General features: G+C 45.9%; 1 protein-coding gene across 1 annotated transcript in view; it reads right to left on the reverse strand.

The window, feature by feature from the left end:
• Positions 1-17,252, reverse strand: part of TPCN2 (two pore segment channel 2) — a 235,845-nt gene that overhangs the window by 53,103 nt on the left and 165,490 nt on the right. The window contains exons 14-17 of the mRNA XM_069221908.1: positions 13,196-13,315; positions 10,900-10,959; positions 10,594-10,722; positions 8,958-9,007 (exon numbers count right to left, since the gene is read on the reverse strand). Of these exons, the coding sequence (XP_069078009.1) occupies positions 8,958-9,007; positions 10,594-10,722; positions 10,900-10,959; positions 13,196-13,315 (359 nt within the window). The remainder of the gene's footprint in view (positions 1-8,957; positions 9,008-10,593; positions 10,723-10,899; positions 10,960-13,195; positions 13,316-17,252) is intronic.

Consider the following 17,252-nt stretch of genomic DNA (forward strand, 5'->3'; position numbering starts at 1 on the left):
GATGACTAATTTTGTTGAAGAAATGTATAGGAGTTTTGGTCGCTGACTCCATCAGCACCGGCAGTGAGAGCGCGCGAGATTTCATATGTGGCCATTTCGTGACTTATATATATATATATATATAAATAAATAAATAAATAAATCTTCTTTCACTTGTTTCTAGGCACACTATAGTTGATTTTAGTGTCCCTGCAATAATCATCTCTGGACAGAGATGAGAACCCCGGCATCTACGCAGTTCGATAGGATTTCCAGGGCTAAGGGGCCCCGCCAGCATATTAGCCGCAGGCCCGAATAGGATTGCCGTGGGCAGCGAGTAGGTGCTCTGGTCCCCAGACGACTGCTCTCTGCCATCAGATGCCACCTTCTGTCCCTCGGCACTGACCTGACTCTCAGTAATCACTCGGGCACCAGGTGTGTACTCCACAAAATTAAACTATCTTAGGTGCTTGAATAAAAGATGCTATTATCACTAGCGCGATGTCCAGCGGTGTAACTAAACTGGAGGGGGGCCCCCTGCAAAGAACATGGAGTTTAGGGGGGACTCCTCCGGACTCACTCAGGCCAAGTGCTGTGTTGGGGGGAGGGGGGGGGGGGGGAAGAGTGTGAAGGGCCTGGAGCCCGGGGACCTTTGTTACGCCACTGGCGAGGTGCACTATACTATACGTAAAACGCTTCCATAAAATGATTGTTGTACAAGTATTTAGCATAAAAATCATATTAGCTAGTACAGTCTTAATGCACAGAAAGAACAGAGGGGAAGAGAGGCAAAGACTGATGTGCTATTGTGTCCACACTGCGAGCAAGGCCAAGAAATACATGGAGACAAGAACATACCAAGTCAGTGCTTAATTTGTAAATAAAAACGTGCGGGTGCCCAAAGCCCTCCTCTTAAACACGCGGCTGCTGCAATTAAATGTAGGAACACGGAATACTGAGGCAGCATAATCCTGAAGCCATCTCGGGGCTCTCCAATCCATACAAAGCCACTCCCTGCCCCTTCAGCTCACTCTTGCAGCTTTCTACTTTCTACCATTGTGATGCTTTCTCGTTTTTCTCTGTCTCCGTTTTTCCCATACGTGTATTTCGCTCGTAGCAAGTGCTTGAGGCAGAAGAATAAGCCCCGGCCCTCAAAAATAAGTGCTGTGCTCAGCATCGTAAACAACAAGCACAAATTAAGCACTGCACCAAGTGACCCATGAAGCAGGTTCATGGAACACCTTTCACTCAGGTGACAGGGCGCAAGGCCCACAGTGCCTCCTATCAGGCAGCAGTAATGAACCCGCTTTCCACCACGTCACACCCTCACCACGGGTGACTCACCCTCCGCCACGGCCAATTTCCATCTCATCAGCTGCATCGAAGCTCACCCTTTCCGTGACGTCACTGGCGTGCGTCAGAGGCCGACCGGCAGCTCATTCATGGAAAAAGAAGATGCGCTCGGTCCGCCTGTGACTGTCAGAGCCTGCAGGAGGCCAATGCGGAGAACGGAAAGAGCCTTTAAATAGGTTCAGGGTGCGAGTAGAGGTTCACAAGAGATTAAGAAAATCAATACTGCCCTCGCCCTGCAGCGGCAGGTCAAAAGGGCCGACATCACGGCCCAGCAAAGTTACGAGGACAACTCCACATCTTTACTAAAATGCGTTAAAATTGTCACTTTGCAGCAATTTGTGTCACGGAAATTAAAACATCTGGAGAAAAACATCTGTATATATTTCACAGCGTGCACAGAATAAAGGTGACAGCTGTGCTTGAGGAGCAAAGTCTGAATGCATTTTTTAGTCTTTGCCTGTTTTGATTAGTGAAAATTACTTGGCAGCACGCAGAAAGGCTCAGCATCGGTGAAGTCAAACTTGAACTAGGAAACTTTGCTAACGTCGAAAACAAACAACTTTGCAAACCTTCGGCAGCAAGGCGACCTAACCTACCCTGTATCCCAACATATCACCCGAACTCCACCTGCATGAATACGATCTTTACACCCTGGAAGGCTCATCTGGTCCTCCCTGGGCAACAAGGATGTCAAAGCTCCTCAAAAAGCCCTTGAAACTAGGGTCCGTGGCTACCCCGCACTCCCACAAACAGTGCAGACCTGCACACATATTTCAGTTCGTAATTTGGTCTGTATAGCGCTGCAGATCAAAATGTAAAAGTGCTTTAAAAGTAAAAGAATGCACAGTGCTCAAGCAGAATTATGACGGTAAAAATAAGAAAATGGAAAATAAATCAGCATTGTCTGAGAACAAATACGCTTGCATTTTAAGCCCTAAGTAAAATATTAAAAGAAAACCGTACTGCAGCGAAAAAAAAATAAAAAAAATGGTTGTGTATGTGTGTCATGATTCAATGTACTTTTGACATGCAAAATAGTCCCCTCTTGCAAAGCAATGAAAGCACTCAAAAGTGCGGAATGATACACCCAACAATAAACAGCATGAGTGGAGAGAGAACTACTCCTCTGAGTGGAGTCGAAGCCCATGAAGTATAGCTTAAATACTTAGTAACAATAGGTCTTGAAGACCACTACGATGTCATGCCAGACCTAAAATTTGTAGGGAGAAAGTGAGTAGCACTGCCCCAGGGACCCAGGAAGCTGGACGCAACCAGCTCAGCTGCATCCTCATCAACACTCACTCCGCACACAAGCACAACGTCAAAATCTGAAACCTCTTGGACTCAACCACCCCAGATGCTGCCTTCCTTAATGAAACCTGGTTCAACGCCTCTTGACCCCCGACATCACCACAGCAATCCCAGACGGATACGAAAGGACCACACCAATTGTCCAGATGGTGGCAGCGCCATCGTCTACAAAGACACCCTTCGCATCTCCACACACCCCGAAGACTCCTCAACCACCATTGAACAACTCCACTTCCAGATAGGGACCAGCCCTAAGATCACACTCCGAGGGACACTCATCTACAGACCTCCAGGACCCCACCCCTGTTCTGCGACTCCATCGCCGATCTCGTCAGTACCCACGCTCTTGCATCCAAGGACTACATCCTCGTGGGGGACCTCAACTTCCACCTGGAGAACCCCAACGACGACAACTCCACAACCCTGATCGAAAACCTTGCCAACCTTGGACTCAAGCAACTCGTCACCACACCCACTCACTCGGCCGGACACACACTAGACCCAATCTTCTCTGCCAGCAGCCACATCTGTCAGCCACACCACCGAACTCCAATGGAGCGACCACCACTGCATTCACTTCACCTTCAGCAAACCCATTGATTGCCACCGCGCACCCCAACTTCCCAGCAGAAGGTGGAACAAAGTCTCTGAAGTCCAGCTGACCGCCAGCCTCAATACTTCACCCCCCCAAGCCAACGTCAACACCCCTGCACACAACCTTCACAAATGTATCACAGACTGCGCCAATGCCCTCGCCCCCCTCAGGATAACCCCCAATAGAGGCACAGCCAAGTAAGCCAACTGGTTCACCCCGCCCTCAAAGGGTCGAAGCAGGCCTGCAGACAACCAGAGACAAATGGCGCACCAACAAGACCCACTCAAACCTTCAAAAACCCCATTAAACATCACCACCAGCTCATCAGGACCACCAAAAAAAAAAAAAACTCATCCTACAACAACAACACCCACAACAGCAAATAACTTTTCACCATCATCAGAGAATTCACCAACCACAGCTCCATCTCCACCGACATCCTCCCATCGCAAGAACTCTGAGGAGACCTCGCCAACTACTTCCACCGCAAGATCGCAGATATATATGACAGCTTCACCACCCAGTGCCCCACCACCACCACGACCAAAGTGTCACCACACCCCTCGCCCTCCTCCACTGGAACAACATCACAGTCGAGGAAACCCGCAACACCATGGCAACCATTCACTCAGGAGAACCCTCTGACCCCTGCTCTCACCACATCTTCAACAAAGCCAGCAACATCATCGCACCCAAGCTCCGACACACCATCAACCACTCCTTCGAAACGGCCACATTCCCAGGGAGTTGGAAACATGCAGAGATCAACCCTCTACTAAAGAAACCCTCCGCCGACCCGACAGATCAAGAACTACTGGTCCTTCTCCCTACTCCCTTTTCCGACCGAAGTCATCGAGAAGGCAGCCAAACAACTCACCACGTTCCTGGAAGCCAACAACATCCTGGACCTCTCACATTCAGGAGCAACTACAGCACGAGACCGCCCTCCTCGCCGCCACAGACGACACCCGCACCCTCCTCAACTGAGGCAAGACCGTAGCCCTCATCCTCCTAGACCTCCCTGCCGCCTTCAATACAGTATCACACGACACACTACGCTCTCGACTCCAGATCGTTGGCATCCAAGACTCAACACTACAATGGCTTTCCTCGTTCCTCACCAGTAGAGCTCAGAAGGTCCGACTCCTCCCCTTTCTCTCAGAAGCCACCAAGATCAGCTGCGGCATCCCCAAAGGATCCTCGCTGAGCCCCACCCTCTTCAACCTCTACATGGTCCGCTGGCAGCCATCGTCCGAAGCCAGGCACTCAACATCATCTTCTACGCAGACGACACCAAACTGATCGTCTCTCTCACAAACAACCCTACCACTGCCAAGATACAACTTACATGAAGGAATGAAGGCAGTCGCCGCCTGGATATAAGACAGCTGCCTCAAGCTGAACTTGGACAAGACAGAAGTCCTCATCCTCAGCTCCACACCCTCCACCTAGAACAACTCCTGGTGGCCCACTGCCCTCGGTAACGCCCCAACCCCCACCAACCACGCCCACAACCTCGGCATCATCCTAGACTCATCGCTCTCAATGAACCAACAGGTGAACGCCGTCTCATCAGGATGCTTCCACACCCTGCACATGCTTCGGAAGATCTACAAACAGATCCCAACCGAAACCAGAAGGACAGTCCCCTAGGCCCTCGTCGGCAGCCACCTTGACTACGGAAAAGCACTCTATGCCGGAACAACTGCCTAGACCCGAAAAAGACTGCAGCGCATCCAGAACACCTCCACCCGTCTCATCATGAACGTCCCCCAACACAGCCACACCTCCACCCTCCTGAGAGATCTACACTGGCTGCCCATCGCCAAGAGAATCACCTTAAAGCTCCTGACTCACGCCTACAAGATCCTACACGATGCCGGACCAGCTTACCTCAACCACAGACTCTCCTACACTCCCGCCAGACAGCTCCGCCCCGCCGACCAGGCTCTCACCAACGTCCCCCACATTCGGAAGAAAACACCCGGAGGAAGATCCTTCTCCCACATTGCCGCCAAGACCTGGAACACCCTCCCCACCCACCTCAGGAAATCCCCCACCCGGTCACAGTTCAGGAAGGACCTCAAGACCTGGCTCTTCGACTAACCCACAGCCACTCCCCCTCCCTCCCCCAGTGCCTTGAGACCCTCACGGGTGAGTAGCCACGCTCTACAAATCCTTGGCTAATTGACCGACAGCACAGTAGAGCAGAGTTTCCCAAACTCTGGGTCACAACCCACTGCAGGGTCGCCAGCAGATTTTTGGTGGATCACAAAAGTCCAAGCCATAAATAAAGAAGCCTTTAAATATTGTATTTATCTTGTCACTTTGCTGCACTTCAAAGAGAGAAGTCAAATGTCAGGCTATGCCTTCTGAGAAATTGCTGTTTATATGTTTAAACATGGGGACTGGTGTTTACAAACGCCTCTCACTTTGCAGTCAGAGAAAGAAAAGTAAAGTGAATTATGTGACAGTCTTGTTGGGGTACAGGGAGTGAGCTGAAAGGCTGTAGGATGTCATTTTTTGGAACAAAACAACATTTTAATACCTGTAAATGAATTGTACACATTCAGCAATTAGGAAAGCAAAAATGAAGCACTTTTTTGTAATCCTGAAGCGTAGATGGAAACAAATTGTAATCTGATCAAAACAAACCAAGGCACTTTGCTTGGTGATGCACACATGAAAACTATTCACTGAAACCCGATTTCCATACATCATTTGTGTGCCATACAGTTTTATCAGTAAAACTGCGTGACTATGCAAATTTAGTGGTTATTTCAAAGGAAAATGTGCAGCCTGTAAGTGAGTCCACTACTACACAAGGCTTTATCTAAAAATTGTAAAAACAAAAAATTGCCCGCATCATGTCTTAAAACTAGGTGGTTCGCAAATGTTTGTTCTAAATTGGGTTTGGGAAGAATGACAGTAGAGCAACCAGACAGAGCAGACTGGTCAGTCGAGGGAGCTTTTTAGAGCGTAGTGCCCGAGAACAAAGCAGGCTAGCCCGAAACAAACTCTACCCTCCTCAGGGAGCTGATAAATTTGTATTATGGTTGTAACTTCCTTAAACAAGCAATCCTGTATAGAAAAAGAACAATTCTTTGCTCAGTCCTACATCTCTAACAACTGCCAACAATAGGTGCTCTACAATGTTTGTTTGATGACGTCACCTGGGGCTTAAAAACCTATTGTGACATCATTCACTTTACGACCCCTCCAAATTAATTTTCAATCGTTTTATTTTCTGATATCATAGTGCAGGATGTCTTATCTAAAAGCATATCTCAGTGGGTTAAAGTATGTGCCTCACAAAAGAGCACAGATAAATCATGGCTGCTGCAACTAGGACTTTCATTCTGGATGGTTAAAATATGAGTAGCACTGAAGCGAATAATAGCACCTCTTACTTGCAGAGCAACAAAAAAAAAAGTAATTGGATTTTTTTTTTTTAAATAAAAAAACAGGTTAATGCACTGAGGTGCCATACTTGCAGAGGTCTTCAAGGAAGTATGGTGGAGCGCAGCCAACCGCAGTAACAGGGATGTCCTCTCCCCGCACCCACATACCTTTCAGGCCTCTGGCAGAAGCACAGGGGTGGGCTACAGGTTTGCAGGACAGTGCGTGAACACAGCTACCATCTGCGACGAGCTGGTATAAAATACATTCAGGCACATGGTATCGAGCTGTGCTTCAATATACTCTCAGGATGCTCATCAGAGTTACTATCCAGTCCCTAGGAACAATGGACTGCTTGCTCCAATAGGCAGAGGGCTTGTAAAAGGAATGCACACTTCCCCAGGAGGAGGATCCTTTAGACAGGAGGTCAGCGAGCCACCGAGATGCCGTTTCAGCTATGTGTGAACAAGTGAAGTCTACCATGATTCGGGCTGATCCCACCCCAGGATCAAAATAAGCATGGATATCATTGGAGCACTAACCCTCCTAGACAGAAGCATCCCTTGGGTACCCCCGGAGATTCTGTATTGCATAATGTATGCAGAGAATCAACCCCAGATCCCACCTGCCCATGTCTAGACTATGGGGGTCATTCTGACCATGGCGGTAATTACCGCCATGGCGGAGGTCGGCGGTAGCACCGCCAACAGGCTGGCGGTGCACCGCTGGGCATTCTGACCGCGGCGGTTCAGCCGCGGCCAGAAACGGAAAGTCGGCGGTGTACCGCCGACTTTCCGCTGCCCGTCTGAATCCTCCATGGCGGCGGAGCGCGCTCCGCCGCCATGGGGATTCTGACACCCCCTACCGCCATCCTGTTCATGGCGGCTCTCCCGCCATGAACAGGATGGCGGTAGGGGGTGCTGCGGGGCCCCTGGGGCCAATGGCATGGGCACGGCAGGGGCCCCCGTAAGAGGGCCCCAAAAAGTATTTCAGTGTCTGCCCAGCAGACACTGAAATACGCGACGGGTGCAACTGCACCCGTCGCACCTTCCCACTCCGCCGGCTCAATTCTGAGCCGGCATCCTAGTGGGAAGGTTGATTTGCCCTGGGCTGGCGGTCTTTTGGCGGCCGCCCGCCAGCCCAGGGCAAATGTCAGAATCACCGCCGTGGTCTTTCGACCGCTGTGCGGTGTTCTGACGGCGGTACCTTGGCGGACGGTCAGAATGACCCCCTATGTCTTGCCTCCCTATCACTACATCAGTCAGTGAGGCTTCTCACTAGCAGAATTTCAACTGCTCCCTAGGTCAGTGGAGCATGCTGCACGCCCAATGGATGGGAGAGCACTGCCCCTGCGAAATCTGTGCTTCCCAGGTTAGGGCTCTAGACAGTCTCCCTAGCAGCAGAGGATTGGTGACGGTTAGTTCAGAGTGACCCTGCCAGATACAATAGAGTGGTGAACTTTTTGCTCTCTGTGTATTTGGGCCTGCACCCCCATTCGGTCATGAAGAATCTTAGGTTGCAGGTCACAGAGAGGGCATGGGTTCCAGGTCACAGAGAGGGCATGGGTTCCAGGTCACAGAGCGGGTACGGGTTCCAGGTCACAAAGCGGGTACGGGTTCCAGGTCACAAAGCGGGTACGGGTTCCAGGTCACAAAGCGGGTACGGGTTCCAGGTCACAAAGCGGGTACGGGTTCCAGGTCACAAAGCGGGTACGGGTTCCAGGTCACAAAGCGGGTACGGGTTCCAGGTCACAAAGCGGGTACGGGTTCCAGGTCACAAAGCGGGTACGGGTTCCAGGTCACAAAGCGGGTACGGGTTCCAGGTCACAAAGCGGGTACGGGTTCCAGGTCACAAAGCGGGTACGGGTTCCAGGTCACAAAGCGGGTACGGGTTCCAGGTCACAAAGCGGGTACGGGTTCCAGGTCACAGAGATATGGGTTCAAGATCACAGAGAAGCATGGATGCAGACATTTTCTAACCTTCTGACATTTGAGTCGACACTTTCCGACTCATTCAACATCCAACTCCTCACCATTTTCCCCAAGTAAGGACATACTCAGTACATTGCAACTAAAGAAACTGATGCATCATCAGGAATCTACAATTGCAACTCGAACAAAGAAAAATTGATTAGTAGGTCAGGTTTTGACATACAAAATAAGCTATGAGACAGCACAATGGAAGAGCACGACCAGCACCCACAAAACGTCTTGCAGGAAACACACAAACATTAACCTTGGATGCTTGACAAGCCAAAGCCCACATCAAGCAGAAATAGCTAGATCACAGTTACATGCATCCATATATAGAAAGTACATACCAGCCTGGATGAGGAAAACTGTACAGCGCAATAGTTGCAATCTCCAAGACCTTTAAACGACAGAAGCAGGCAAGTCAGAGATACTAAGGTATTGTGTATCCTCTCCATTAATCAATGTGTCAGAGCATTCAAACAGGGAAACAGAAGCGACAGAAGTAAGTAATGTTTGAAAAAGCTTCAGCGATTATCAGTGGAAAAAAGTCTAAAACGTAGTATGATTTTACAATATCTATCAGCTATGGTTCATTACCAGGTGAATGATCCAATTTTGGAGAGTGAGTAGAGAATTTAGGGATCATATGAAAATGATGCGCGCACCAACCATTGTGTATACAGGAGCAGTATCAAATGTGGGGCACATAGTAGGCAACATAATGCACCCATACTTTACAAAGTGTATAACTGGTGTTGGGTTGAGGAGAGAAGAGAAAACAAGGGGAAGGGAACAGTTAAGCACCAGTCCATTCCTACATCATTTGAACATGACAGGGAGAATAGAGCTAGAATTCCAGACTCGGGCCAACACAGTCTTCATGTTTATATCAGAATAGCAACAAACGCAAACGAAAAAAAAAATCAGGCAACATGGTTGTCGATATAGATAAATGTCTGTTTCTAGAGCAAAGCAAGAGATGCCTGGAGCAAGTCAGGTTTACACTAACCATCTAATACCACACCAAGGAACTACACAAGAGTCACTTTTGAGATGCCGGAACATCTCTAAGATGCACTTGAATAGGTCCTTGTGAATTCTGCTTGCATACGAGCTTCAGTTTTACTTGCTCCACGTCTGCTACTCGCCAAGCTGTTGTGGATGTAATAAAAGGCAACAGATGTGAACCTGAAATGTCCCCAACATTTCCCCAAACTGCTCCAGGGCAAAGCTTCTGGAATCAGGTAGCAACCAGTTGTCAACCTTTAGAGTACAGTGCAGGTTATGACACTGAGGAACACTCTTAGAAGCCCATGTTCATGGACTGGGTGATAGTAGTAGAGCGTTAGATGTGATTACCTGCCGGATGGCATGATGGCACAGAAAGGAGAGCACATTCATGGATCAGGGCAATGGCGCAGTGTGAAACGTGTTTACTGGTGGGATGGAAAACACATAGCAATGGAAGACATGCATGTTCATGTGGGACGGCATGATGCTGCAAACAACAAGCATGTTCATAGACTGGGTGATGACAGAGGTAGAATAGCATGTTTATGAATGGCACAGTGTTAGACATGTTTACTGGTGACTAGGCATGAGCACACTGGTAGACAAGCATGTTCATGGATCGAGGTGATGGCACACTGTTCGCTGTACATATTCATGAGATGCAGTGATGGGACAGTATCACGTAGGTAACTTTGTGAAAGGTGCGGAGACCAGAATTAAATTTGCATAAACCAGGTATCATACGATAATTATAGACATGCTTCTTTGGTGAATAGAGCCATGGACACTATTAGAAGATTTAGTTGTGAGATCGCGTGATGGCAGAGTTAGATTTGCATGCCTATGGGAAGGGGTAATCTGGCAATGTTGCACATCAAGCAGAAATAACTATATCTAAATACTAGATCAGATGTGCATGCTTGCAGTGTGGATGACTGCATGTCTGTGGTATTAGACGATAAAAGAACCTACCACCAGTATGATAGTCAGCACTCCATCAAACATGTTGCTTGGGTACGACACATAGTTCTTGAACCCCAGCGAGAAGATTTTCAGTGCCATTTCCAGACAATAGTAAACAATGAAGAAGCAGTTGATAGCCTTGGGTTTAAAACAAAGAAGGTGGTTAGCATGAAACAGGAGGTAAAGGTTGCACAGACAGGTTCAGACAGAGCACTTTTACCCCCCAAAAAGAAGTCATCATGGACCGGTTCAGACAGAGCACACTCATTCCCAAATAGAAGTCATCATGGACAGGTACAGAGAGAGCACACTTACCCCCAAAAAGAAGTCATCACGCTCGCTCCCAGGCTTATCGGCGTCTATAACCAGCACCACCTGCGGTAGAGGAAAAAATACAATTGTACAGTCTGGGTAGTCTAATATCATGTACAGCTGGAGTCAGGGTGGATGGGCCTAGGTAGGAGAGGAAGAAGATGTCTTTATAGTGATGATGAAGTAGGTGCCAGTTCCTCCAGTTCATGCACCTGCATCACATTCCATCAGCCTTCTTATACAAAATCTTTACAGCAGGAAGGATTGAAAGATCTTGTGATCTTAACTGATTCAGCTGAATTAACTTTGTTCACTAGGATCAGATTACCAATGCAGGAGCTAGTCTTTAATAGCCTATGGTAACCAATTCAATCAATGAGTTACCTGAACTGTTACCAAACAAGGGAAATAGTCACCAAGAATCCCAATGCTTCCTGGGAATCAACGATCACTTGTACATTGTATCGTCATTTTGGCTGACTAGTCAGCCGGGAGGCGGAATCACACAAGTTGCACCTTTTTGTCCAGAAATTCACCTTCGCACGACCTCCACCCATCACCTGCAATCTAATGCAATGTCACCCACTGCTCAACTCTGAGCTATTTACAAATTCTTGGTTCTTGTACAGTGTTTAGTACGCTGCAAAATATTTAATGATTCCATCAGAACATCCCCCACTGGGGAGCATACCAGTAATACCTTATGTTGCCTCACCCCTAGTTTCTGGCACCTCTCGGTGTCCTTCAGGCAAGGGCATTGTCCTGCCTAAGAAGCTGCATGTGTACACACCCACAAAAGATGGAGTGTCCTCTTATTCCACTATCTAACCACTTGGCCACCAAATCAAGGTACGATTAGATTAATATTGGGTGCAGCATATTTACACAGCGCACCAAAAGCAGTGTCTATGTACCACAGTGCAACAGCCTTATCTGGATATCATAAAAGGGAAATTTTGAGCTGTTTTTGAATAGTGGAGGAAATTATCCTGATAAAGTAGTCTGGGAGGAAATTCAATACATTACAGGATTCCAAATGATGTGACCATGCTCTGTACCAATGGTGCAACCAGTTAACCCTATGTGTTCTGGGTACAGTTATTTGTAAATATATATAAATGGATACATTTGAGTGTGTCTGTTTTGACGAAGCTAAAGGGACAGTGAAGTGTGCAAACATTGGGTAAGTGTATTTTAAGAGAAAACATTAAACAGAGGGGTTGGTACACAATCAAGGAACACCACAAGAACACAAGAGTAGAATTCCCCGTTCAATTCTTAAATACACACACATATACATACATTTACATAGTTCTACTGCATTTAATTTGCCGTATATTTAAGTACAGTTGCCCAATGTACGTCTAAACATTGTATAGTTCATCTGACCATTTGGTTACCCATTAACTAAATGTATAATTAAGTATTCCTTTTGTTTTCTTATCAGTTAACATCGGACTATCCCACTGTTTCTTTTACTGGCCCACTGTTTGCTATGTTAGATTATTTGTTTGTAAAAACAAAAACAAAAACAAAAACAAAAAAAACGAATATTATGTCTCCAGGGGCTTATACTTTAGATCCTAATGAAGAATATCTTGAATAAAAAGAAGAAGTGCAGCAATAATTCTTTTTAGTATCAGCTAAAATAAAATAAAAAGTTTGATCCAAGATGACATTTTCCTAGCTGAAGCAAAAGTTCAAGGAAACACTCCTATCTTTCAAATACTTGGGGGCACAATCCCACATTTGCATGTATGAATTAAGAGCTTTGATAGCAGCGGCCTCTTTCCTCAAACCGGAGTCCTATTAACTTCGGCATTGTGGGTGCTCTATAGTCGGACACGTTTGTTTTTGCAACACCTAGGTGGAGCCCATTCTAAAAGCTGAGACAGACATCAACTAGAACTGAGCCCAAGTCATTGGTGTGGGGAATGAGGGTGAGGGAATCAGAGCAGGAGAGTACAAGAGGAGGCAAACTCAATTATTTTATGGAGGAAGGAGAGAGGCAATTTAGTAATTTCATCACAGTTTTACCTGGAAATCCAAAGCAAGAGTATCATTCTAGAGTACTTCCCACCCCTAGATCTTTGACCTTCAAAGTAACAGCAGGAAAGTGGATGACAATAGTGGGTGTGCAGGACTACATGAAACCCATTCCTGTTTCCAACCAGAGCAACCACATGGTTTATCCACATTAGGTCAGAGTTCACCTGTGGGCCATGAGACTCAATACCCCTTAGACACCCAATAAATTGTAACATCAGGGCAGGGAAACAATCTTCGCCATGATACTTACACAGATGGAAATTAAGTTAGCAAAGGCGATGAGGTTGCCCAGGTAATCAAAGTAGACATGGCTGCAGATAGACTGCACCTTTTGCAGGAATACCGACCGGTACACAGGCCTAGGAGGGTGCTGAAAAGAAACAGGCAAAATAGATCAAACTTTTTAATTAACATTACAATACCAACATTTTCTAATAGTAATACATCTGTGTCTTGTAATGGGTCCAAGCAGAGCCAGGGGTTGTTGTTGCAGCCTCAATAGTTGTAGGAATGCTATAATAAAAACTGTAGTCCACGAACTGCGATACATTACATATTACAGCAAAAAACAAGTGTTACTCAAAGATTCAGCAGAAGCCCCACAGCCACAAACTACTGTGATTAGAGGTTATGCCCCGTCTCTTTACTCAGAGAAAGCCATGTAACTCAGTGACAATGTCTGTGTCACCCACATGGGACACCTAAGCATCCAGCCAAGCACCTCAGACAGAACACACCAGAGGTGGGCCTAGGTCGTCATGGACAAAACCATGACTAGGGAACACCGCCCTGATGACCCCGGGCAGGTGAAATGCAATTTTTGTCAATATTTTGGTAAATATTCAAAATGATAGAAAGTTTCCTTCTTGAAAACGTAAAGAAGTTCCACAAAATAAAAAAATAAAAATAAATAAAAAATACACTGACAATTGGGAAATATGGCCAAGAAAACCACACAGGAAGGCAGGGAACAAGAAAGATAAATTGAAAAGGGATGTGGAGGGGAAAAGAGACCTCATGTAATAGGCTCTGGTAGAAGTACTAAGACACAGGTAACACTACAGGCACTAGGGTATAGACCGGTGATGTCATACAAGGACAGAGGCTGGGTTAGCTGAATTAGGATCTAGGTACATTGGGTATGATAGCGGTAGAGGTACAAGAAAGTAGACTAGGGTAGAAGCATCAGGTTCAATAGCAGTACTAGGGTACAGGCACGGATAGAGGGACTGAGGTAGTGATGGGACTAGAGGCATACTGCAGGCACAGATGACAGGGGTAAAGAGAAAATATATCAGTGGTAGGGGCAAGATGAGACTTGGGTATTGGAAGATGGATAAAAGGAAAGAAAAGTGGGGAAGAATGAGCAAAAAAAGAAAAAAGGGTTCGCGGTTCACTCCGAAAAGACAAAAGATCTGCGGTGGTGGAGAAGCGGCCGCAGGGACTGTTTGGACTAAAGGGAATTAACCAGATGCAGAAGGGCATCCTGGGAATGGCGCAGATTCGGAAAGAATTGTGAGAACAGGAGAAAATTTATTTAAAAGAGTTTCTTTACGACCATTTTTCTACAAATCACATACAACCAACACAGATATCCACCACTGCCTTCATATACCATACAGCAGATATAGCTTTATAGCAATAGCTAGCTATTTTGGAGCCCAGAACACTCCACATTAAGGAACACAAAGCCACTCAACAGGACAGAACATTATACGCACACCCAAACACAGCAACATTGTGCAGCTTTAGTTGGGTACCACCTTACAACCACAACATCAAACAGAACAGGTTATTTAAAACACTGTGCGTACGTACAGCACACAACACATACTACTTATGTGACCACCACCATGCTCACAATGGCACTATGCAGCATGATGCATAAAATACGGTCCTAAAAAAGAGCATATTAACAGACATTCAACTTATTAACACACCCAAAGGCACTCCTGAGAAAAGCTACCTCACTCCCACTCACCTGACGTGCAACAGGCACGACCAGGGGCCAAGAACACTTGATATAGCGCTTATTTCTTACACACCAAGCACCAAGACCATCCATCCACAAGTTGCTAAATGCCTCACACTCATCTAACAAAGAACCTCATCAAATTATACCATTGATAAAACAATGCATAAATAACAAATGCAAATCACAAAGCAAATTAGTCTTCTATGGCACCCTCAAGCCACATTTGGAAGGAACTAACACACATTCACACAACAGTGCCTGCCAGTTTGCAGAGTGCATGCAGTACAAATGTCTCCTACGTAACCTAAAACAGCACTTTTTTCAAAAGGGTAATGCACATATTTCTTTTTTCTAGTAAATGTGCTGGATTGTGTACAGTTGTTATAAAAAAAGTAATAAGGCTATCAAATAAGCTACTTACCTTTTTAGTAACGAGGTGCCTGATGGACACATTATCAACAGGTTCCTCAACTCATGAATCTCACCAGATGCCATAAGGCATCAGAACATTTGCCTTATGACTGTTCTATTTTGTGTCTGTTCCTTTTGGGCTGCAGGTTTAGTCAGTTCCACCTTTCTCTGTTGGGCACCAAAGTTTTTGGTTTCCTTGTCTGGTTGTTCCTGCCATGGCTATCTGGTGCAGAGTACAGCATTGTCCGTCTTGGTGATAGTTCGGTTAACAGGTGATTTTTGGATTGATTGGTTTCTCTAGGGATGGTTGGCTTATCCTAGACACTTTTAAAGCTGCATCATTCAAGAAACAAAACAAAAAAATCATATGGCCCCTATAATATGACTTAATGTATTTAAGATGGAGTGGACAGCGGTCAGATTCTTACGTTAGATGTTTTGGGGACATCCGTTCTTTCCTGTGGTCTAGATGCATCTCTAGCCAGAATAGGAGTTGGACTGCTGTGCAGGTCTGGTTCTGTTCCTTGACACACATTTTGTTCACATTGTTTTGGAGGGCTGACCAACATGGTTTGTATAAAAACTACTGTTACATGTCTTTTTCAATGTTTTGTATTGATTTATTGTACAGAACTTGGAACGGTGCAATCTCATGTACAGTAAAACAAAAACAAACTGAATTGCAATAGTAAATATTGTTCATTCCAACAGCAAGCAACACCAATATTGTTGGTGTTGAGTAGGCCCAGGTGTGTATTGGGTGATAGTTCCTCACTTTTTCCTGTAGTATACAAGTTAGTCTGTCATGGTTTGAATCAAACACGTGTTTAGTACACAAATACAGTGCAGAGGATGCCCTGATGCTCACAAGAAAAGATCCAGATATAAGAGAGCAGTAATCATGGGAAAAGCCAGGTTTCAATAGCCTTCTCAAAAGTCAAGTAGTTGGTAAATAAAGATGTTTCTTTTGAGAGTAAATGTCAGTATTTAACTTCCAAGTGCTCTAAAGATAGTCCACACAAGCATGCACAGGTGATTGTACTGGCGTGCATCAAGTTCTTGCATGATGAGTCAAGAGAGCAACCGGGCTGAAGAGCATGCAGACGCTGAGGCAGATAAACAGATCCTTGTTGATAAAGTGTGATGACAGATGCAGAGAGCTTGGAGTAGAATGCTTTGCCTGCCAGAAAACAGTGTAGTGTTTTCAGAAGAAGAGAAGTGGAGGTGCAAGTACGCAGACTCAAGATGAGCAACGCTGTAGCATTTTGGATAGGCTGAAGACATAAGAGGGAACACAGGGAGCCCGGATACAATGAATAACAGTAGTTCAAGCGAAAGCAAAGGACTGGCTGGGCCACTGTTTTATAATGGGAAGTTGGAAGTAGAGTAACAATCTTTCTCAAAAGGCAAATTGGCCAAAAACAAGTGGCCGTAAGCTTGTTAATTTGAGAGTATACTAAGGTTGATATCAAAGACGATGCCAAGATTTCTAGCAGATGATGTACGATTAGGAGGGAGGCTAAGATCAGGTGGCTATCACAGAGATGTCTTGTAAAGTGTGTGGGGGGTTAGAGGGAGCACCAAAAAAAAAAATGAGCAGTTCCATGTTTTCATACTATATTTAAAGGAGTATTGACTCAGAGGAAAGAGTGGACAGGCATGCTCTCAAGCTCCACTGAATGTCATCCAAAACCCCTGAATGGATACAAGAATTTGGGTGTCAGCATAGGTCAGGCGTCTAAGACTTTTTCTCCAGTAAGAGCTATTTCTGATCACTGAAAATTATGAACTACTGAAGTCTAAACAACTTGCACATTGTTACCAGACACTCTCACACCTAGGTTCACCAACTTTAAGCCTAATGTCCATAGAACCAGATACAATGATTTAAACAAAATACTTTCACTAGGGGGACTATGAG

This window comes from Pleurodeles waltl, chromosome 3_1 (assembly GCF_031143425.1).
Source record: "Pleurodeles waltl isolate 20211129_DDA chromosome 3_1, aPleWal1.hap1.20221129, whole genome shotgun sequence".
NCBI classification, from domain to species: Eukaryota; Metazoa; Chordata; class Amphibia; order Caudata; family Salamandridae; genus Pleurodeles; species Pleurodeles waltl.